Genomic DNA, 25,260 nt, shown 5'->3' with positions numbered 1-25,260 from the left:
CAGTAGGAAAACGCGAAGTGGAGTCCTGGTAACACTCCCCCTTTGTGCGACAGGGCGAGGGACAGGGGGGTTCCCCACAACGAGCGACAGCAACCCTCAAAGCCTACCCTGGGGGAATCCTCCCTGCTGACGACAAATTGGCCACTACAGAAAAAAGGAAAAAAAAAAAAAAAAAAGAAAAAAAAAAAAAAAGAAAAAAGAAAAAAAAAAAAAAGAGTACCTTTATAGCCTTTTGAATATGTTATATGAGTAATGTGGCAGGCTGGGGCCTTGAAACCCCATATACAACTCATTTGATAGTCTCTTTGTTATCCACATGTACTAGAAGTTGGGAAATATATATCCATGTATATTTGTGTTTCTATTAGCCCTTGGAGACTTTTTAAGGATATTGCTGACCACTTCTTCCCATGTAGGCTGGCCACCTGCATCGGAATGAGTGTGCATTTTGATCAGTGTAAAAGCCCAAGGCTCATGCGATGTGGGGAGGCAGAGCCTCTGCGGGGACGCCCGCTAAAGTTGAGCCTGCCACCTCGCACTGCGATGATGCTGCTTGGAGCTGATTTTTGATTGTCTTCACAGGGTCCTTTCACCACGTTCCGTATGAGGGACTGTGTAGTGGAAGTAATGATTGTCTAGGCTTTGTGTTTTGAATTTTGTAGTTGTATGGAGTGTGCTTGTGGGATCCCATGTGTGTCTGTGTGTGTGTGTTGAGGACAGACAGTGTTCTGTGTATTTTTTGTTGTTGGGTTTGTATAAAAGTTTTAATGGGTAACAGATTAACATTTTGGACAAGAAAGGGTTAATGCAAAAGTGTGGTTGCTAGCAGGTATTTACGGCTGCTGCTAAGCAGCCAGGCAGCTGTAGCTTCACATCCTTTTCCCATCAGAATGCCTTTGAATCACTCTAACCCAGCTCCTTCTCAGGAGCTGATAGGGGGTATGTTTGTATCCTCCTACCTAAAGATCCATGGTGGCTACCTGCAAAGTTTGTTAACCCTTACCATAAGCTGGACAGACAAGTGGAGAAACCTGATACCTCAGCTATAGGAGCTGACAGTAAATACCCCAAGCAGAATGAGATAGAGGAAGAGAAAAATAAATGATTGCAGGACATCACTTGGGGGCAACTGAAAAGTAACAACTTGAATATGTGTGCTTGTAACGTAGCTATTATTAGAGGCTGTGATTTTGTGTATAAAACCACCTGTATTTACTAGCCAGTTACTAATGAGAAACTATACCTTGTACTGTGTGGATTTGTTACTTGTAAAAGATGTTAGAATATGCAAATTTGCAGCAGCTACTAGAAAATGCTAAGACAAAAACTAGAAAGATTGTAATACAATGGTAGTGTTATAAAGCAGGTAATGGAACAAATTAAGAGGGTGAAAAAAAAAAAAAAAAAAAAAAAAAAGCCGTCTTCAACATGCAGCACAAGAAGCTGCACCAGTAGACCTGGACAAGAGCCTGAACATTTGGACTCTTATCAACCACAAACCTTGAAAGAAGTGAAAGGGACAAGTTGGGAAGAACCGGAGAAAGAACATCGGGTGGAACCGAAGAGAGAACAGCAAGATAATTTCTGAGGACTGTAAATTTGATGCTTAAGACATGATAAAGAATGTGTAGTCAAGGGGAAGTGAAAGTTTCGATATAATGAGTAGTGATGGCAAAGAATTATGTTTAGAAATAATTGGTCAAGCAAAAGTGCGTGGACAGTAATGTGATTGGCTGAGAAAGTACGTGATCAATAAGATTGTTTCGTGATGCAAAAGTACCAAAGGAACTAACCCCTACTAACTGTTAGGCAGAATACTATAAAAGCCTGTAAGCTCACTCAATAAGGGATTTTGTTTGCAGCCAGAAACGGAGTCTGTGCCTTAGTTGCCACAGGATCGGGCCTGGCAGGGGGTGCCGTCCCGTATAAAGTCCCATATAATTGCCCATGTACAGTAGGCATCTTAGGCATGTTTATCCCTAATAGCACTATGATAATATACAAAAGAGGATTGTGTTCTTGAAGGTCAAAGCATGCTTTTCATTTGAGCTGTGATGACAAAGTAAATTTTTGGAACCTGGGTGAAATAATAGCTGCCTCATTTTTAGCTCCCAAAGTAGCTAGAGCTCAAGCTTTAGCAACATTAAATAAACTAGGCTGTTGGCTTGCAAGACAGACAAATGCTACTTCACTTGCTATGAGCGGACTTTTAACTGATGTCGATAGTATTCGTCATGCCACCTTACAGAATAGAGCAGCAATAGATTTTTTTGTTGTGGGCACAAGGACATGGTTGTGCAGAGTTTGAAGGGATGTGCTGTATGAATTTGCCAGATCATTCGGAGTCAATCTATAAAAGTATACAACAATTAAGAGAAGGGGTCAAGCGACTAATGAAAGATGACGGTTTGGATTGGCTGACAAAACTCTTTAGAGGATGGGGAATTTCTGGATGGCTTAAAGATTTGCTTATGCAAGGTGCAACTATATTATGTGCGGTAGTTTTATTCATATTAATAGCAAGTTGTATGCTGCGATGTGTGATATCAATGCTTAAGAAAAGTGTAGCGTCCATTTGGCTTGCTCAAAAAGAAAAAGGGGGAATTGTGGAGGTATGGTTAGCAAGCAAAGGTCATGTTCCCATGTCTGAGCTTAATTAAGCACAGATTCTGTGAAAGTGAGAAAAAACACCAGTTGTGTACAGTTACCAGCAGCGGAAAAACCCTGGAAGTTAACCAGTAGAGATAGAAGACCAGCCGGCCAACCTTGTAGCTAAAAATTGTCTGTGAACTAGGAGCAGAGACCTTGAGAGGAGGATGTGTATATGAGCAGGGAAAATCACTGAAATGCACCTGGAATGTACCCAATGCTGTATATGCCAACCAATCACTACGGGAAGCTGTGTGTACGTGGCAGTTTGACACTATATATACCCATTATTTGAGGACAATAAACGGATCACTTTTATCAATCATATTGATTGTGCATGTGTTCCCTCCGTGCGCGACGACAAGAAGGTGGTGAGGCACTGGAATGGGTTGCCCAAGCAAGTTGTGAATGCTCCATCCCTGGTGGTGTTCAAGGCCAGGTTGAACAAAGCCTTGGAAAAGACATGGTTTAGTGTGAGGTGTCCTGCCCATGGCAGAGGGGTTGGAACTAGATGATCTTAAGGTATTTTCCAACTCTAACTATTCTATGATTCTATGAAAAAACTAAGTCACAAAACATTAAGATATGGGGGTTTTTTTTGGCTTTTTTTAATTAGAAAATGGTTTAACTGTGATTATGGAAGATAGGCTCTCACTGAGAATTCGTCTTGTTTATTTGTCTGTTTCTGTAAAAGGCTTCTTGCCTCTGCTAAACAACATATGCTGGTATTAATGCAACCAACGACTGTTGCCAGGAATGAAGCCTACACGTGAGAGTTTTCATGGCATGATTTAAGGTGCTTCCCAACCTTAAGCAAGAAACAAAAAATAACTTCTCATTCCCTTGTGCCAGCCCCCCAAAAAATGACTGCATTATTACTTTGAGTCCTACAATGGAATAAGACAGTACTTTGCTCTGATCCTAGGCAATGAATGGGATGCTATCAACTTGTTTTCTATACCGTATTTAAGTTCAAAGCAGACGCAGCAGGGAATCAAGTCCAATGTACATGCTGATGTGCAGCCAACATCTGGAATTTAAAAATGGGTTTTTTGAACAGCAAAGAATGATAAGCCTGTCCATGCAATTCTCTCATAATAACTATGTGTGAAAAACCAAAGCAGCAACAGTTCACAGAAAAAGGAAGGACAGTTATTTTCACTTATTTTAGCATAAAAACAGATGAGCTATGAAGTTGTCTCCTTGTACATGATCATTCTTAATTGCATTGATTAGTCATAAGTACAAAATTCTGTTTCCATGCCTTCTGAGAAGTACAGTGCTATTTATAGTACAATTCAGGGACTACTTCACTGAGTGCCTAGTGGGAAACCAGCAACATTACAGTGCTCTGGAGTATTATTTTATGTTTATTTACTCATATCAGTGTATAAAAGCACAAGGACTCAAGCACCATGAAAGACAAAGAGAGCTCTAAAAAAAAAAAAAAACAACCAAAACCCAAAAACCCCCCAAAAAACCAACTTAGAAGTCATAACATAATGTTAAGTAATTGGGTTTGACACTTCTTTAAACAACTTCACCAATAAACATTTCTAATTCTACAGCCTAACGTAATTACCAAGAAAGATGATCAAGAAACACTAAGATATTTATAGAGAAAAACTCATGTAACCTGTAATCTGAGAGGCCTTAACATCCCTTTAAAGATGCTGATCTACAAGTTTGACATAGGGTACAACATTTATGAAGAGGCGATCAGCAAACTAAAGGACTAAACTTTAATTCATATTTTATGTTGATGCTTTTAGTTAACACTAGTGTATGTATACATAAAAGCCTGAAAACCATTCCAAAAATTACCTCACACAGAAGCCTCTTCCTGTGCACCAGTAGCTATCTGGGCAGCAACTCTCCAGGGACAGATGAGTAACTTCCTTACCTTTCTAAAAAAACTTCCTTGTGTTGATCAATTCTATTATCATGGGATATTCTTTTATATTATACCAGATCAAAAAATTATAAACTTTTACACTTGAGACAAAGAAAAGCAAACAAAACAACAACAAAAAAATCCCACCCCAAACCGCACACCACAACCCAATAGCTTCTCCATAGGTTTCTCATTTAAGAGGAAGAATATTAGAAGGTAGAAACATCAAAGTATTTCATCTATAAATCATATAAAATCAAATCTAGCTAAAACCCACAGTGATTCAAAGTCCTTACTATTTACTAGATGATTGCCAACATAACATGAGCTGAATACTGCTCCTACTGAGCAGGTATCTGTATCACCAAATCATCATTTATCATTAATATCCACCTTTTGTACAGCCTAAACAACCTGATGAAAGATTGAACGAACAAGCAGGTTGGACTTGACCCTTTCATGTCAGGTGATAATTCTCAAACCAGGGTTCAGTTACATCAATAAAGCGGTGTAGGAAATGACATAAGAGAACAAAATTAAGACACAAAATTTGGTGCTTATGATAAAAAGGTTTATTTTTTTAATCTATACTTATCCCTTCACAAAGGCCTCTGGATGGCTAAGGAGGCTAAAAATGCAATTGTAATTAAAATCTACACAAATACAAAAATCATTGCAACTGATGTATGCTTGCTTGAAGCAGAATCCTGTTCTCATTATTTAGCCTCTCTACTCAAATTTTCCCTGACATGCCATTGATCTTTTCAGAAGGTATTTTTGAAAGTAGATCTTAACATTGAACTTATTTGCATTGAAAGAATAAGCCCTATACTATTAGGATTTAGTTATACCTCCGAACAAACTGACAGCAAATGTTAGAAACACCATTTTACTTAACAGTGTATCTAACAATCATAATGCATTGTATTTAACCCTTTCCATAAGCAAAGCAGTATTCAGAGAAGAATAGAGGCCTGCTCAAGTCTTCCTTTTTCTGTGTTTGGCTCATTTATTTTTAAACACATTAATCTATTTAGAGAAGGAAACACTATAATATCTGATAAAAAAGGTGTTTGTGATTATTATTTCTGAGAGACATTAATGCCTCAGTCTCATAGTTGAATACTAACCTAGATTTCAGGCATCTTTCCCAAGTGAAAAAATAGCGTTTGCACTATATAGACAGATACAAAAAAATTATTCAGCAATACATTGCACAGGGTCGCAATTCCCTGTCCTGGTCTGAATCTGTATTTTACAGTTTCTTAAATAGTAAGTTCCTAAATAGAATTTCAACATATAATTAGAAGCCAGGCTAGGAGTCTGATAACTAGCTAGATTTTTTGACAACATCCACATGACAGAAGGACCATATTTTCAATTAGCTCAGAACTCCTTAAAATAATGTAAATAATTTTATTATAATAGAATTTGATTATAATATCAAATAATAATACGATTTATGCTCAGACTTTAAGGCCAGAATTTTAACACTACGCTGGGCTACCATATCAAGGACACAATCAGCAAATGGCTGGAGCTCTTCCCCCCGCCCATCCTCCTTTTATCAGTACTGTGGAGAGTGAATGAGAGGTGGATGCAATGTGAATAGGGTGCAGGCCACTAAGATGGCGGATCAAATGACAGCTATGAGGCTAAGGGAACTGGGTTTGTTTAGTTTGGAAACAGGAAGGATGAAGTGGCATCCATTTGCTCTCTTCCACTATCGAACAGGGAATGAAGAAGCAGCAGACATCTCTTTCTCAGATGAGAATAGAGAAAAGCCAAGAGCAACAGCACATATTGCAGTGAGAAACTCCTACTGGACACAAGAAAAAAAAATAATCTTCACAAGACTGGCTAGATAGGTCATCCAAGGAGGCTGCAGAGTATCTGGTCCCTGAGGAATTGCAACACATAGCTAGAAAAGGCCCTGAACAACCTGGTCTAACTTGGACTTGAATCCTGCTTTGAGTCAGGATGCAGGACTTGAGCATACCTGAGGTCCTTCTTACCTAAATTATCATTCACTTTAAACTACCTACTTCTGTTCTAGCAGTTTCTAATTAGCCTTCCTGGTAGGCTACACACAGTTTTTATTTGCATGCATTATTTTGGTACATTTTTTAAGCACTATTTCCAGCCTCTATGCTAACACCTACAGAGTATTAGTAACTACATAGTATAGTGTTCCAATAAATAGTGAGATGACAAAAAGACAAAAAAAAAAAATGAACATTGGATGATTTGGACTTTAGAATTTGTTATATAAGCTTGCTGGAAGATGAGAGAGCTAACAAATTGCCCTATGTCTCATGTTCTATAACTGGTCTTACAGGGCAATGGCTGTCTTTGATGTTTGGCTTTGATGTTTTGTTTTGGCTGTTTTTTTATCTCAGTAGGAACTGGGTAGGGATTCATCTTCAACTGAACACAGTAACTGAGCAAATAGTGCATAGCAAAAGATGGAATGGCCCAAGCTTAAAACATTCGAAGCTCATCACTATTCATAGTCAGAATTGCAGTTCATTTGACTGCCTCTATCAACAACTCTGACAACATGATCACTCCTAGGTCTTGGCTGTATCCACTTCTTCGCGTGCTGAATTTTATGTATTCCTTGTCAGACAGTTTCTTAGGAAATAAATTCTTAAGACTCCCTGTTCTGCAGACATTGCTCACTACTGATTTCAGGAATTATGAAAAACAACCTTGGCTTTGTGACTTTTCCAGGTTTCTTCCTTTCTACATAGATAAATGGATGTGCATGTGACATGCAGCTTCTTGATTCCTTCTTTGCCTTGGTCTTCACTGGCAAAGGCTCTGACTGCACCACCCAAGTCTTAGAAGGCAGACGCAGGGACTGTAGGAATGGAGCCCTACATGGAGGATGATCAGGGGAGTGGAGCACCTCCCATATCAAGATAGACTGAGAAATTTGGGGCTGTTCAGCCTGGAGAAGAGAAGGCTGCATGGAGACCTCATAGCAGCCTTCCAGTATCTGAAGGGGGCCTTCAAGGATGCTGGGGACGGACTATTCATCAGGGACTGTAGTGACTGGACAAGGGGTAACAGGTTCAAACTTAAACAGGGGAAGTTTAGATTGGATGTAAGGAAAAAATTCTTTACTGTTAGGGTGGTGAGGCACTGGAATGGGTTGCCCAGGGAGGTTGTGAATGCTCCATCCTTGGCAGTGTTCAAGGCCAGGTTGGATGTGGCCTTGGGTGGCATGGTTTAGTGTGAGGTGTCCTGCCCATGGCAGAGGGGTTGGAACTAGATGATCTTAAGGTCCTTTTCAACCCTAACTATTCTATGATTCTATGATTCCCTACAGGTTATGTACACTTTGTACTTTCCAGTTAACTGCCACCTTACTGGTTAAGAACTAGCATACTCTATCCCACTCAATCTGATTACATGATTCCACAGAAAAACATTCTGGTAATAACCACGTGTGTTGAAAAAGCTCTCTGCATACTTCTTTAATTCTGCTGGCTAAGCAGAACGGTCCCTGAATTTTAGGTCAAATCAAGAGAGACAGACATACACTACTACCTCTGATTTGAGAAATAAAGACCAAATAGTACTAGAGAAGATGTTTTAAGCTACTTGAGCGTAGAAAGAAAGGATCTGATGAATCGCATCATCTCAGTGGTTCCGAACTGGAGGGGAAGAGGAAAAAAAGAAAAAAAAAAAAAAAAGGCAAACATCTTCATCCCTTAAGAACTGACTTCCATTCCCATAAATTAAACAAGACAACAAAATCGATTCTACAAAATTCCAGAAACTGATCTAAACTTCCCTCATTGACACTGGCTAAGTGACAATCATTTGCAAAGCAAACTCTATAGGCTGGACACACCTATATCTGCAGTGGTTCTAAAAGGTGGATCTAGTGACAATTTAAAAATCCTGTTTTCTCTATACCATGTTTCCCTCTTCCCTTCACAGTCTGTCATTCTGCTTTTGAAATGATAAACACAGTTCAGCTGAAAAATAAAATGAGCTCTTCTGCTGCTGTAGATTATCCTTTAATTGCACCACTTTTTACTTTTCCAGCCTATCAACCTGAACTCCCTCACAAGCAGACCAACCAGACTGAAACAAGTTTACATAAAAGATAGGGGGTTTTTTTGTCCTCATTATCATACTACTAGCACAATAGCTCCATTTGTTCTTTCCAAATCTGTAATGATAGAGCATCCTATTGCCCAAGTAGTATTGTTTGGTGAAACCTTCATTTGTAAGCTGGAACAAAAATATCATACTGTGAGAAAGTCTGGTTTTATAAAGTCCTGTGTTGATAATCAGTGAATTCTGATAAGTACTACAGCCTGCAAACTCTATTACTCTTCTGGTAAATCACAAGAGCTCCCCTGGAGAAAAATATAATCTGTAACTCAAATTGGTAAATGTAAGATAAATGTCTTGCATTATTACTAGAAAACTCCAAAATATGTTAAGTACATTTCAAGCATACTGAATAATTCATAAACAATACCTTGGGACACATACACACAACCATCATCAAGCCTAAGATATATTTTCACTATATTCAGAAGTCAACAAAGAAAAGTAAGAAACAGTTGATTGCTTTTATTTTACAGCCATGCAAAAAAAAAAAAAAAAAAAAAACAGCGAAAAAAGAAAAAAAAAATCAGAATTAAAAACCCAAGACAAGCCAAATAAATGTACAATGTGTGAGATTAAGGTAATTTACTATTAAGGAGTAGCGATTTTATCCTTGTAATTTAAATGTAATATTTGGTTAAAAGTCAGTAAGTTCATTGCTTTCTACCGATTTTCTGATGATGACCATATGTTACCTTTTTATCTTCTTCTAAACCCAAAGGAGCATTAAACGCTCATCTGGTTAAACTACCAAAGGAGCCAAAATACAAAAAGAGATGACTTAAACAATATTTTTTGATTGAATAAGCCCATGAAAGTAGAAATTTGCAAGGTATCTTTCTGCTAGGACACTAGTCAGACTTTAGTATATAGTCTTGTAACACAGTGTTTATGAACGATATCCCTCACGGCACTTTTTACTACCATGCAGCATGAATGAGCTTCAGTCATCTGCCTCCTCCCTGAAAAGTAACAAAGCATTTGTACATACCACTGCTTACCTCATCAAGCCCCCAGATTAAATACGGAGTAATAAGCAGGTAATTTCTGAAAGCTTTGCCACAAAACCATCCCCTTGTTATATTGGGATACTGGCGAAATCTCATCCAGAGTCAAAGAGACTACAGCTGAACCTCAATTCAAATGACTGAGCTTGCAAATAGCAACGTCCTCCCAAAAACCAGAATCAGGCATCAAGTCAAGCTTCTCAAACAATAGATAAAACATGCATGAGACATTAGAAGTGCATACTGAGTGTGGTTTCTATAGAAAATAAGAGGGAACAATATTTCAAAAGATGAAGAAAGATACAGGTATCAATCAGCAGAAGAAAGACCCAAAGTGGAGCATTAAGCAGCTAGATGGAAGAAAAAGGCTTGGTTCTGTGAGCGAAACCTATATCTTGCTGTCAGATTTCTATTGTGCTCAAATAAAAAATAATCCCCAAGCAAACCAAACAACAAAACCCAAAGGAGAGGGAAGACAGGCAACTTATCTAAATTCTCTGAAATAAATGGCAACATTTCCAGTAGCTATCTAGTATCAGTATCCTTCTTCTCCATTCCAGTGAAAACACAGGACATCCAAGATGCTGATTAGCTACTTGGATGCAGAAGATCAATAATCTTTTATTCTATTTAAATCACTTATCCCAAGCATGGGAAAATTTCTCACTTTGATCTCTCCACTACTTCTACTTCCCAGTCTTCAGACCAAATCAATTTAAAACAGCTATGGAAAAGGATGCTTTTGCTACTCAAAACCTGGAAGAGGTAACAGAAATATTTTCCCAATTTCAGAGATAAGACTTCACATAGATGAATGAGACAACAGTACCTTCAGTGAAAATTACAGTAAAACTCCACTTACATGCTGCAGCTGTAAACACAAATTAAAATCGCTAAAGACTGTGTCTCAAGGAAAGCAGAGATCCCGGGTGTTTGAGCACCCTTTGATCCATGCAATATTCATCATACCAGAGTATAAGAAGCATCTTCAGTGAGAACACTTTCAGTCTTTGAAAAAGAGGTTAAATAAAACCTCTGAAATCTCTTGTACCTCAAGTAACATTTTTTCCTTGCATACAAACTGAAATTAAGTAATAAGAAGATGGGGAAAAAAAAACCCCAAACAAACATACAAAACTTGGAGAGAATCTATGGAGTCAGCTTCTGTTAGTGAGATCTAACAATTTAATACAGCTAATTTCTTGTTAGGTTACTTATTTAGGAAAGGACAGAGATTGCAGTCCAGCTTCTCACTGTCTTAAGAAGAGCTTCCCAGTGCTTACATCAATATTTTCAAATGAATGTTTATTATATTTCTCTTCTAAAAATTCTCCTTTATAGACAGAAATCACTTAAATGGTGGACTATACTGTGAGTGAAGGAAAAAACACTATTCATTGAGGACTGAAATCGCATAACATTTTCCTTACAGAACTTCACAAGATTGAAAACAAAAATAGCTTTTTGCTATTAAAATAGAAATAATTCTTCATTTGTGATGTTTGCTACAGCGGTGTGTACACAGACACTTTCCTGTGAATTGTGCCCTGGTACAGCAAAGAAAACTGAGAAAACTGGACAAGACACTGAATTATAACTGGGGAGGGAGGAGGCGGAAATGAAAAAGAGCAAGCAAAACATTATTCTTATATTAGATCCGTAGTGAACTGCACTGACAGATATCCCCACATCTTCAAAAGTAAAACTCTCTCCCCAAACAGAAAATTAATAACTGGAAGAAACAGTACCAGTTGATTGATTATACATTGCTGTGCAGAGCTGAGTATAACACATTTATTAATCTGAAACTCATCCCCATCAGATGACTACAGTAAAAATATGTCACACAGATGCCTTTAGCAACATACTGAAGTTGTTAAGTCATACAAATTAAACTGAAGTAAAACAAGCTTTCCAGCATATGTGCGTTTGTTTTTCTAGCAACATCACTCATTTTGCTCTTATAAACACATACAATGCAATAGCATGTCTTTAGATGATACTGACAGCAGTTGTTTTCATGCAAGCTCAAACTTAAGTACTTTTCTGAGAATTCATCCAGTATCAGGAACATAGCGCCATGTCAAGCAACAGTAAATGTCCACATTTTTAGCCCACTTTCCTTCTACAATCTTCTTTAAATAAGAGTTAGCAATTTTTGAGTGGAAAGTAATTACCAAAAAGCATACTGAATAAGAGAGACAGCATGTGTGTGTGTGAATGCATGCATGTTTCTGTGTATCTACATATACATATTCATATATATTTATGTGTGCACACATCTGTGTGTATGTATATGAAAAAAATGCAAACTGAATTTAAAAAGTCCAGGGATTTTGAGCCATTAAAACTATACAAAAATGCCACTGGCTCTTTGCTACCTTTCTCCCATCTTTTATTCCTAGACACTTAAAAAACAACACAGATTTTCCTTTGCCTCAATTACTCAAGAAGCCTCCGTACAAATCCTGTTTTACGCCATGCAAACTCCCTTTGCAAGTCTTAGGTGAGGGCTCCTACAGTTAGCCCCTCACATGAGGCAGAGCAGCTTAACTCCACAGAGCTCCAAGGACATAGGTTAACACTCATAAAGGCAGCAGTGTACAAGTGACACTGCTGCCAAAGACAAGCACGTATGGTGCATTATTATTACAGGAGCGTAAGCCTCAACACTGTATCTCAAGGGAGGTTTTGGACAAACCTTGCATTTCAGATTTGCTTATTTCTGCAATGTTATTTTTACAAAGTACTCAGGAGCAGAATCTCATTGAGACTAGGAAGACACTACTCTATGGCAGTGACATAATTGTTTATCTATGCCAAACACCACAATATGACAATAGTCTGTGACAGGGACTTAACTTCATATGCAGGATCACCTCCACAAGTGTCAAGGAAAATTAAAGATTCTATCTGACTAGCAGCTTCCCATCAAGGGAATTGGAACCTAATCCCCATTGTGTGTCATAGGATATTGCCACTTCCACACTCCATATCTGTCTTGCGGAGCTCATTGAGAGAGTAATTACAGCTCAGATAAGCCTTTTCTGGAATTCATGCAATTAATTCTCCTGTAAAAAAGGGAGAAAGAAGGCTGACACTTTAATAATGTCTATCTAATCTATTTCTTTTCTGCTCTTAACGTTTCTTAAATATGAGGAAGAAAACAGATTTGATAGTACTTACAACTGCCTGTTATGTAAATCATAAGAAAATCCATGGGTCTGTAACATCCTCTCATAAAAGAGCCAACATGAAATGCAACTACAAACCAGCAGAATGTAGAGGACGCGAGTAATTAGTGTAAAGATTAATCTAGTTATTATTTTTTTAAATATAAGGCCTATTATTATTTTTGAATGTGCATTACTTAATTTCTTTAAAAATTCAAGGACAACTGTTTGAAAATTTTGAAAATAGTCTGACAAAATTTGTATTTTCCCTAACAATTCAAAAAATTTTATTCACCGTAAGTTCACCAATTTATTTTTCCAAAATATTACACTTCACTTGTTAAAACAAGTTTTCATTTGAAGACTGTACACCCTAAGGCATCTATGTTGGCATAACTACATTTTGAGGTGATTTTTACACTTAACCCAAGAGTAAACCATTCATCAACAGGATTCAAGTGCATCTCAGGCTTTCTGTTACACTTCAAAGCTGGGTAACAAGTACTCATCTTCATGAAACTTCAAAACTGCAGCAACTGGCTAATAGCCCATTACTAGAATAAAACTACAGAAAAGAGCTAAGCTTGCCATCATTCTACTCTGCAGGAATGCACTATATTTAGGAAATGTTTTGTTGAGCCAATTCCAGAGTTTCTAGTCCTAAAGCATTAATTCCTACATCTTAAGGTAAAGCTAGCATTGTATCCAACTACTCCATAAATGTAAAAGGTCTAACATTGGATAAAGAGCCACGTCCACAGCAGAAAAATATCTCAAACAGCTGGGCTATAAGGGGGATTAATTTCCTGACCTAACTTTGCCTCCAGTTCCACTTGTAATCCACCCAACCACCTCACTACATTTTTTATTTTGATGGCACAACACACACTCAAGTTACACAGGGAAATCAAGGTTGAAAGGATAATGTTGTTAACGCTCATTTTTCAGTGTGAATGCTGCCGTACTAATGACAGCAGTAGAATAAATGTTAATGTAAGCAGCACTCAGTTATTTTTGCCACTATACCATGAAAATATTTTATGCTTAATGTCATTCTAAAATGCTCACACTGCAATGGAAAAAGATTTATTTGGAAAAATGTTCATGAAGATGCAGCTATAGGTAGAGGCGGGTAGGAGACAGCTGAGGTTTCAAAAAATCTGAGCCCAATGAAAACTGAGACTCATTTTGTTTATTTTAGGGTGTGGAGAGAGAGAGAACAAGAGGAAGCAAGTACTTTTACCAAAAATAAACCTTTTACCCAACACTGCAGAATAGATTCACTTTCTTTCTTTGATTTTCTGGATAAGAGGATATTGTCACAAATGGGTGCAGATTTAAAGCAAAGCGATGCCATGAACCCAAATATGAGGTTACTGCTCAAGTTCCCCATTTCCAAGCAGCTTTAGAGCACTTCTGAGCACCCGACATCTTGGAAGCCAAACTCTCTGCCAGTTTCTGAAAAAGGTATTTTTCAGGAGATGACAGAATAATTAATCCCACTGCTCTGTCTACCTGTATTTATCCTTCCAAAGACAGACACAAGCATTTCTGGTGATCAAGGAGGTCAATCCAAAATTGCCACCAAAAAGAGAACAAATAATAAGATTGGTGGGGGACTACGTTTACAAGCATTTTGTTTGCTCAGAGGTGAGGACTTCTTGCATTTCATCCTTTCTACCTGCCTCCTGTCCTGAACATCTAAATCCCTGTTTTAATTCCTTAAGGATTTATTCTTTTCTCCCTTCAAGAAATAGATAGCAATTAGGAAAAAGAACAGTTGCAGGTGCTCTGAAGCAAGTCAGTTCGCAATCCATTGACATTTTCCACCCTCAGCTCTGTGCAAGTTCTCCTTCATAATGCACTCAAATGGGGTAGAAATGCTTTTTGAAAAGTATTTGATTTTTTTTCTTTTTTTTTTTTTTTAAATTATGATAAAGGGGGAAGTGGAAGACTACTAGAAAATTCTAGAAAAACTAAAGAAACAAAAGCTCCTCAAGAGCCAAAGTTTACCTGAAGTTCAGTTTAAGTTAGTGGTAGAGTGCTCCAGAAAAACTATTAACCAAGAGTTTAAAATCTACATGCAAACACCCAACTTAACTGAAAACCTTAAGGGAAGTGCATATTTTCGTATACCTCTCTCAGGAAGTATACAACAGACTCCCATTCAAATAGATATTTATGTTAACGTGCTACCTCTGAATTAACATCATGATGCCATGATTTCAAGACAAGCAGGCTGTATTTACAACTGTTATATTTCCATATTCAGAATTACAATAGAACATGGACTGCCCTAAGATACAAGAATAAAAATAGCAGTTACCTATCAAGTACTCCATTCAAGTTATCCATCATGTCTGTAATAAATTGTAGCTAGGTGAAAAGATATATAGTTTTATTACCCCAAAATTACTGTTCTACTTATCCTTTGTAAACTTTCACTTTACTAACATTTACAGTCTTACAAACACATAAATAACTGTAGGATTTGCAGAATACTAAAGCATGTTTTGATTCAATTTCTGGCTGATTTTTGCAAGCGAAGAAAACATTTTTATCAGCATCTTCTATGCTGTACTTCAAATGTACTTCATTTTTAACAGCTCTAAACCCAGAGCTTACATCCGTTGAATCGTCCACTCCATGCAGCTCCTTCACCTCAAGCAATGAGAAGAAAACTGCATGAAGCTCCCACTGGGAGGGCAGAGAAACACAGAAAGGGGATCACAATGACTGCCCAGCACTTGGAGTGGCCCTGCAAAAGGCCCCAGAGCAAACCAGAGAGGGAACCCTGGGTGTATCCTTTTGGTGGGCCTCAGTATTTAGTAGCATTGCAGTGGAGGGGTCTTCCATGAGAAGAACATTGGATGTGCAGTGCAAGAGGTGGTAGCCAGAGAGACTGAAGCCCTGCTGCTCTTCAGAGGGCTTCAAGTTGCATCCTCAGCCTCATACAATCTCATTACAGGCATCAGGGAAACAACAGGGGCTCACTAATTGTATTGAGACTTCTAGATGCTTAACATCAAAATCACAGTTTTAAAGAGCTCCTCCATAGCTGCCTAACTTAAGAAAAGCCTAAGATGAGTGGGTACTTCCCTTGTTAGATTGCTCAGGTCCTTCAAGAAGTAGACTTCAATTTAGCGATCCAGTGGATTCTGACAAAATGATACAGTCACTTTTTATCCAAAAGATTGTCAAAATGTTCAGCTCTGGCACAAGTTCAAAGTGTGTTTTTAGTGACCTCTTTCACTTTCCTGCCACTTTAATTCTAGCTACTCTAGAAATCCTGGCAGCTCTTACACCACATCCCTAAACAAAAAAATAACACCCCCGGCTTTTTACAGATAAATAGTATTGCAGGAAAATACACAGTATAGATTAAAAAATACACAGATGGCCAAAACTAGCATATTGACTTCATACTTGCACACCTCATGCACAAAACCATTTGTTCCAATCCTGTGGGCACCTACTACATGTTCATCTCCCAATTTGGCTTTATTTAGTTCAACAGGAGTAAATGAGACATACTGAGTCCCCTCATAACTTAATTTCAATTCGCTCATTGTGGTCTCAAGGATCCCACCTGAACTATCTTTTGTAAGTTCTAGTCCTAGAGTGTCAAAACTGAAGTCAGTAAATCTTAGACTAAAATCACTGACGCTTACTTCCAGTCATATGGAAATACTTATTTCATGGCCCTAGAAAGATATACTTTTCTGTCTTTTATGAGGCACAAGAACTAAATTCCCTGTGGGACTTCTTTCTGCAACTGACATATAGACAGATGAACTTTGACAACAGTTAACAGCAAATGAGCTACAGCTCACTGTATCAATACAGGATAATTTTACACTGACAAAACTGTCGACCAGTTAAGTAGCATATGTTCCAAACTAGAATGATATCAAATTAATGCTCCAGGACTGTGCAGAAGCTTGATGTTCCCTGTGTCCCATTTTGTCATTTAATTTTAGATAATAATTACATAATACATCATTCCTCAATGTAGCCAAATATGAAACAAAGAATATTGACGACCTGTATTTATTTTGCAGATGTTAATACAGCACAGAAGTCTTTCATCCTTGAGCAGTATCACATTTTTCCCATGCAACCTGAAACTTAGCTGTTTGTGCTGGTGGTTTGGTTTAGTTCATAAAAGATGCAGTAATGGATGGGCCTGAATTCATTCTATCGAAGTTTTGAGCTAGCCACTAGACATGAGACAGTAAGGCATAGAAAGACCCTGAGCTAGATCAAATAATTAAGATGTAAATAGGGAGACAACCTCTCCTCCCAAAGGGTGCTTATACAAAATGTTAGGTGCCTGCACACCTACAACTTCCATGCAAAAGACATATGTACTGAATGCCCTTCTAAATGTGGTGACCCTACATGCTTTCTCTGCAAAGTCTAAGTTATCTCTTAGGTGATAGAGAGGAGGTGGAAAAATCTCTCCTTCATTTAAAAATACTGAAGACATACATGTTTTAATCATGTTCCAACAAAAATGGGATTTAAAAATTATGGTAGTGCAGCCTTAATAAGAAAATAAAATGTATTTTCATGTGTTTGTTTGCTAATTGCTATATCATATTTAATCTCAGTCACTGAAGAGTGTTCTACCTATCCTTAAAATGGCAGTACTCAAGCATTAGTAGCTCATACACTAAGGAAAGGCTTAGCAAGTATAAGAATATTTAGTATTATATTTAAAGACATCTATTAAGGAGAAAAAAAGTATTACATTTTCTACTGAACAAATGAAAAGCTCCCATGGGAGAAGTGGTTGCAATTCATCAGGACACGTGCATGGCCCTTCAAGATTTCTGTCATATGCATACAGTGCTGTGCTATTTCTCTGCCTCTGATACTGCAAGACAACTGTCAACACAATCTTTTCAAGGAAACTTCTACTAGCAGTGCATCTAGATAGCAGCCACTTCAGAGGCTGGCATGTCCCTAAAAATGTACAGGCAGTGTTCTTAGTGTTTATCTGAATAATTAACATAGCCCTAGGCTAGCTGTTCTGTAGCAGGTGTGAAATTGTACCTCTTTAGTTTCTGGTCTGGAATGACATTATCAGGTAAATTAATTTAAAAGAAAAAAAACTAACCAAACAAACAAAACCACCAAAAAAACCCAAACCAAAACCAGAACAAACCACTGAAAACCACCAACAGTCAAAACCAATTGCTTTGCTTGCTTACCAGCTCCTCACGAAGTTGGGCTATGAGTTCATCTCTCTCCTTCAGCTGCAGCTTCAGCACTGAGCATTCATCTTTTATTCCATCCTACAAAAAACATCAAAAGAGATGTTATAATAGGCTTAGGCCTTCTACTTTGCTCTTGACAAGAAAAGACTGTTCCACATAGAGTGAGATAATTACATTCAAGTAATGAAACTCTATTCTCCTTTGTCACATGTTGTATTTTCAATAACATATTCTAAAGTTGCTGCATAAACAAATTAATGCATCCAAAGACATTACATAGAAGCGTGATTAGCTCCCTGCACAGAAGTCCATTTCATTGTTTTCTGCATCTTTTAAGCCTTTTTTACTGAAGATTCTATCAGATCATTCTTTTTCAGTTAAGGAATGATTATGAAGTGTTAAAATTTCACTCATACAAAACAACATTAGAGAAATATCAATTTAGAAGCGCTATTGTGGAGCTCTTGATCTTGGAAAGGAAGAAAAAGAAAGTATAACAGACATCAACAGGAAAAGTAAAGCACCTTTCCCATGCATACATCTTTCTGTCTCATGTCAGCCAAAAAAGCAGCAATTCTGGTACTAACTGGGTGGAGAAAAGAAAATAGGTACTGCTTAGTGACCATTCACTAAAATTCAATTTGACTTGCATGAAAAATTAACCTAATAGCTAAGACTGTAGCAAAACCTAGGCTCATGAGGCAGTCTGCAAGCTGTCCCCAGGCAATTTCACGAGCTCATGTCAGTTTAAACACCTTTTTTTTGAGACAAAATGTTGATCAGATTTTTGTGTTGTTCTGATAAATATCTAGGAGAAGAAACTCAGATTAAATGATTGAACTGCTGAAGAATAAAACCCTAACAAATGAACCAGCCAACTAGCTGGTTATACAACTGTAAAGGAAGAATTGCATCTTTACATCCTTCTAGCAAAGAGTCATACTTACAAAGTTTGAGAATTTTACTGGTGTGGAGTATCATTATTTCGAAACAAACAAACAAACCCCAAACAAACAGAAAACCCCAAAACAGCAATTACAAAAAAACCTAAGCCATACAAAACAAAACAAAAAAAGCCCTGTTGGAAATACATTAACACAACACTTGTTTAAAAATAATAAAATTGGACCTCTAGCTATCACATAAGTATAAAAGTGCAGAAATTCAGACCATAAAGAGCTTAGGGGTTCAAAAGGGTATAATGACCACAATAATCTTGAACTCTGTCATTGCTAATGTGCTTGTAACTCCAAATGAACTCACAAATATGAGGCAGAACGGTAAAGAATGTGAAGTCCATTTTCCTCAGTTAAATGTTCAGCTATAATAAATACATTTCAAAATAATAATATTATTCATCATCCATTCTAATGGAACTGGAAATAAAAATAAGATACTCACACATAAACCCCCAAATATTTACAATTGCAATGAAATGAGATATGCTATTTCTGGCAGGTGCGTAATGGACCTGTTTACACATTACTTCAGTACTGTGTACAGATCTCCGGAAAGACTCAAATTTAGGAAAAAGGCATAACTTGCACTACCTCTTTTAGAGAAACACAGAAATTTTTCTTTGTTATATGGTATAGTGACATTTCACACCTACTGTCTACTAACAGATTGCTGTTTAGGAATGTGAACTGAAAATAAAATACTAGCACATCCCAGCATAGAGCCCTCAGCACAGGATGTGTTATTAGTACAAATTTAACATTTTTGTTAGCATAATACCTGCTTATAAAAATGTCTTAAAGTATCAAGACCTTCACTATTATTTTTCTGAAAGTGAGGTATTTCAAAAAAAAAAAAGTATTTGAAAATTATAGAATTATATTATATTGAAAATATAAGGCATTAGCTATTGTACTCCATTTCTAGTTATATTATTCAGAGTTCTTTTGGTCAGCTTGGTTTCATACTGTTATCTCCTGATTTTCCCCTTTTTAACTTAAAAAAAAGTTAGCAGAATATAGAGTGGAAGAAGGAAAACAGCAAGGCCCTATAGCCAAGACATTTACAAAAAAACCAACTTGGAGAAAGCACACACAGCATGCGTGTTGTAATGTGTATGGTAACTACAGCAGGAAAGACTTCTGAGATGAGCTTTGGCACCAGGTATTGTCTAAGAAGAAATGCAGGCCTCCCTTGGCCTAGTGAGAGCATGAAGAACAGTTTTGCCTCCCAGAGCTTCCAAAGACTTAAAAAGCATGCTGCATCTCTCATGGCAAAAAGCAGTCATGCATCCAGCAGGATCTTCCACCCCACACAAGGGACTGACCCATTTTGCCAAGCACAGTTCCCCAGGCACTCAACTTCAATATTCCATACAACAATCTCTCATACAATACAGACTGTAACTGTCATTACAGTTTGGAGAAAAAATATCCAGGGTAACTATTTTCTCTTGTCTTGCTGCATATCAAGGAAACTTTGATTAACACTTGCCAGTGAGACATGACTCCTGTAAATCAAAATGCTGCATTATTAGCTGCTGCGCAGACCATGGCATCTTATGAAAAGCACATACTGCAATTTCTGGGGGACCCATTGTGCTGGGATACTTGAGAGTATGAGTGTTGGACCCTCACCTTTCATGCTTCTGCTGCTAAAGAAAAGACTTCATCTGCACTCAAGCATCTCAGCAAGGAATGACCTTGAGACAGGATCTTTCCTGTAACCTCCTGTACAGGTACATCAGTGCCAACACAGGAGTTACCCAGAATTATCTAGTAAAAGAGGAATGCTAGCAATGCCTCAGGTTTTACGTTATTGTTTAGTAAAAATAGCAGCAAATAATAAACACACTGTATATTCCATCTCTCTACACTACACTGTGCTTGAAAGCAGCAGAGCACTCTTTTTCCCTTGTTGAACACAGCATAGAACTGGGATTTTTAGTGTGTGGTATCTGCACAGGTGTCATTTGTTCTGTGAATGCAAGACAAAGGGAGAAGACAAATTGTGCTTGCTGCTTCTCCTGTTTCTATTATATTTTGAGGACATTTTTGCTATAATACCAACTGAGAACACAAATAGAAGAAAGAAATTAACATACTGGAATAAAAGAGAAAAGTAGTCAGCCACAGAATGGCCTGGGTAATTTCAATATCCCATACATCTGTCTGAATGCAGCAGCAATAGAAATAAAAAAATGTTATAGAACCAACTGTTACCAAAACAATGAATACAGTTCATACAGAAAGTAACTATTGAAAAGCTAGGGAAGGAGAAAAGACTCCAAAAATCACACTTTGCGCAAGAGCCAAAATATTTCAGTGGAGGCTTGAGTGGAGGATACCAAAGAAGTTATACATCATTGAAGGGGGACAGAGAGAGGCAGCAAAAGCTTGTGGAATGCCATGTCATTTATTAGCCCAGACACAAATAGCAATGCGTACCAGAGAATGTGAATTCAGGAACAAATCACCTTTACTCCTTAGGAGGCCTGAAATGTTCCATTATGTACTGTGACACTGTAATACAGTGCAAGGCTGCTATGGGAAGACCAAGAAATACGTAAAGGCTTCTCAAGGTAAATGGGAAATAAGAAATAAGGTCCACCAGATATTTATAGTAAACAAAACAAAATAACCCAAACCTACCTGAAAACCAGAATTCCCTTCTAAGGAATTGTCGCACCACCACATCAAAGAGGAAGAGACTTGAAAAGGATGGCCTGCTTTTAGCAGAGCTAGCAATCAGTGTATTCCAAGTCTACACTGTAATTACACATCTGGAAGAAACATTCCTACATCAGTAGGAATGTATTACATATTACATATACTATTACCTATTATAATAATATTCTTATTATTTTATGAATATTTGGTTGTAAGAATTCTGCATTCCATTGCAGTATGCATGTTCTTAGCAGGCTTGTCCAAGCCTCTGGAAATACTAGATAAAAAGTCAATTAACAGCACATTCTTAAAGAATACTGTTAGGCACTGCATGATCTGTAAAGAATAATAATAATTTTAAAAAATAAATAAAACAAAACTACTTTCTTTTACTAAATAAAGATAACAAAAAGTTGTAATCTAAATTCTAAGTATACTTCATAAAGCTGCTGGTGCAAAATGTATATCATATTTTCCTTGCTTATACTCTCTGATACTATTAAAAAACCAAACCACCACCACCACCACACAGAATTTAGCTATATATTCCCTATGATTCAACTGTTACTATTATACGTGTTCATGGTCAGAGTATTTTTCAAACCATCATCTTTCTACTTCTTCCAATTATCGCTCTTTTACTTACTTTCAGTCACAGGCTCTAACAGTGATTGCCATATCTTAGTACCAGTATTTTCCCATTTCAGTTTAATTCTGTCCACCTGGGAAAATACTAAACATAATAGCAAATCTGTTTCTCATCAGATCAGGTCACAAGATGACAAATGGTACTGCGTGTGTGAAGACAGCTGCAGCAGGTTATGCATAAGTGGAAAAAACATACAATTTTCTTTTGAAAACTTACTTTATACCTCTTCATACTTCAGACAAATGGGCATATCATGCTTATTGCAATCAAAGTGCTATAAACAGAACTAACCAAGTATTATGGAAGATAAATTTACTGCAATTTTACTTTAATATTAAACAGAATATGCTGCCAAACAGTACCATAATATTAGAATATTATAAAATTAATCTGATAAATGTTCTGAATTTCAGATGCTAAGCAGATTCTTCACCAACTTATGGTAATGCAAAAATCAGCAATTACTTAGGATGCAGTGTCTTAAAATAATATCATCCTCTAACACACCAGACTAAGAAACTGAAAACTGAAGATCCGGTCCAGAAAGCCACATAAATGCCAGAATAGATGAAGCTTCCTCTAAGTTATGCAGCAGATTTATACAGCAAAATTAATAAGTTTCTGGGTAACGGTTTATAACATTCAGAAAACACACAGGTTATTTTAACATGCACAGGATTTTTATGCCAGCAGTGTAGAGTCTAGACTATGTACAGGGTCAAGACTATGTACAGGATATCCTTTATGGTTTGCTCTATACCACCTGCATCTGAAGAACACTAAGTACTTTTGTGGGCCTTACTTGAAATTTGTAGAGGAGCACCATTATCTCTCTCCAAACTGAGCCCCCACTTGTGTTAACATGAATCACATTGACACAGTTTTAATAAAAGGAAGAGCATCTATGTATCTGACATTACTTACGTTAGTAGACTTCTGGATATTGACTGTGTTCAGAAACAGGATTTTATCAGATCATGAATCTTAAAATCATAGAATGGTTTGAGTTGGAAAGGACCTTAAGGATCATGTAGTTCCAATCCCCCTGCCACAGACAGAGACATATCACACTAGACCATGCTGGCCAAGGCTCTGTCCAACCTGGCCCTGAGCACTTGAACACAGGGATGGAACATTTACCACTTAGTTTTGTTAGCGTTAATAGTGTTCTAATGACCTTAACATGAGGCAGAGAACCTGAGACTGCGCCGTTTCAGGTGTCAAAATGTAGTCACCAGTCTTAAGTCACAGGCTTGCCAAGCTGGTGAAGAAGGCTTTAAACTAAAGTAGCTGGGGGAGGCTGCCCCAGGCTGCATCATAAGAACCATCGCCAGCAAGTTGAGGGCAGAGCTCTACTCTGCTCTTGTGAGACCCCACCTGGAGTACTGTATCCAGATCTAAGGCCCCCAGCACAAGAGGGACATGCACCTGCTTGAGCAAAGCCAGAAGACGGCCATCAAGATGATCAGTGCTGGAGCATCTCTCAGCATGCAGAAGAGAAGGCTCTGGGGAGACCTTACAAAAGTCTTCCAGTACCTAAAGGGGGGCTACAAGAAATCTGGAGAGGGACTTTTTACAAGGGCATGTAGTGACAGGATAATGGCTTTAAACTGACAGAGGGGAGATTTAGATTGGGCATTAGAAAAGACAAATAAAACAATTCTTTAGTATGAGGGTGGTGAGGCACTGGCACAGGTTGCCCAGAGAAGTTGTGGATGCCCCATCCCTGGCAGAGTTCAAGGCCAGGCTGGGTGGGGCTTTAAGCAACCTGGTCCAGTGAAGGTTGTCCCTGACCATGGCAGGAGAGGGGGGTGGAACTATATGATCTTCAAAGTCCCTTCTGACTCAAACTATTCCATGATACTATGATTCTGTCTGTTTATACCAGGTTACCATATGTACACAGTATGTCTTTCCAAGATTTTATTTTCCTTTTTTGTGTTCACTCTAGCTCTACATATTGTATCAATTTATATCTGTCATATCAATTCCTTTCAATCACACCAAGAGAGGAAGGAACTGGCTGGCTGCAATTCTTCACACGTGCAAAGCACACTGGTTTTTCTTCTTTGGCTTATCTGTTGCATTGGTGCTGTGCCACCCCAGTTAGTCTTGGCTTGAGTCCTGACAATGCTCCCAGAGAGCAACCACTGACTTCAGGCAATGATAATGACTTCAGACACTGCCACGCCAGCTGTTGCTCAAGCCCAGCACAAGGGCAAGCCCACACTTGAGAAATTCCCATTAAAGCATAGCATGGCAACTCAGAGTGATCTCCCATGGCACCTTCACTGAACACAAGCAGAGTCTCACTACAGGGTATCTTTCCAGTGGGAACAAAACAAATAAAACCCTGAACCAGCTTTGGAAGCCAGGGTCATGTCAGACATCATTATGTACATCTTTCAATGCAGTTACACCATTTAAATGACATTTCTGAAGGAACAGCTCTATATTTCATCACTTGATAATGAAATCAAATGGGAGTTTGGAAGCACAGGATGATTAGTCCTCATAAAATCTTATGTGATTCTATACCACATTTACCTAAGTTCAATTACATGGAATGCGTCAAATATTTTAATGAAACAATTTCTAACAGCTATATTCATCTGAATACTAGAATTCAATTGATATTTTCCTATGAAGGTAACACTCACAGAATATGTAAGGCTGTGCAATTTTAGCCTCATCCATTTACGAATACAGAGCTAAGTAAACGTCTTCATAGTGATCCAACTGTCAGTTAACTGTGAAATACACATTGAGCAAATTAATGTTTGGTTTTCTATTTTTAGTTCTCCTTCAGCTGAATTTTGCTCCTTTCAGGAGCAATAATAAAAAGCATTTAAAGGAATGCAGTTTGATTAATAAATCGCAAAACATAAGATGAATGTTCATGCCAGGTG

General features: G+C 37.8%; 1 protein-coding gene across 1 annotated transcript in view; it reads right to left on the bottom strand.

Moving 5' to 3' along the window:
• CCSER1 (coiled-coil serine rich protein 1) overlaps window positions 1-25,260 on the bottom strand; it is a gene marked incomplete at both ends in the record, with an annotated part of 646,590 nt that overhangs the window by 299,837 nt on the left and 321,493 nt on the right. The window contains one exon of the mRNA XM_080638355.1: window positions 18,071-18,154. Within this exon, the coding sequence (XP_080494481.1) occupies window positions 18,071-18,154 (84 nt within the window). The remainder of the gene's footprint in view (window positions 1-18,070; window positions 18,155-25,260) is intronic.

This window comes from Psittacula echo (assembly GCF_963264785.1).
Source record: "Psittacula echo genome assembly, chromosome: 1".
NCBI lineage: Eukaryota > Metazoa > Chordata > Aves > Psittaciformes > Psittacidae > Psittacula > Psittacula echo.
This window is presented reverse-complemented; position numbering and strand designations above follow the sequence as displayed.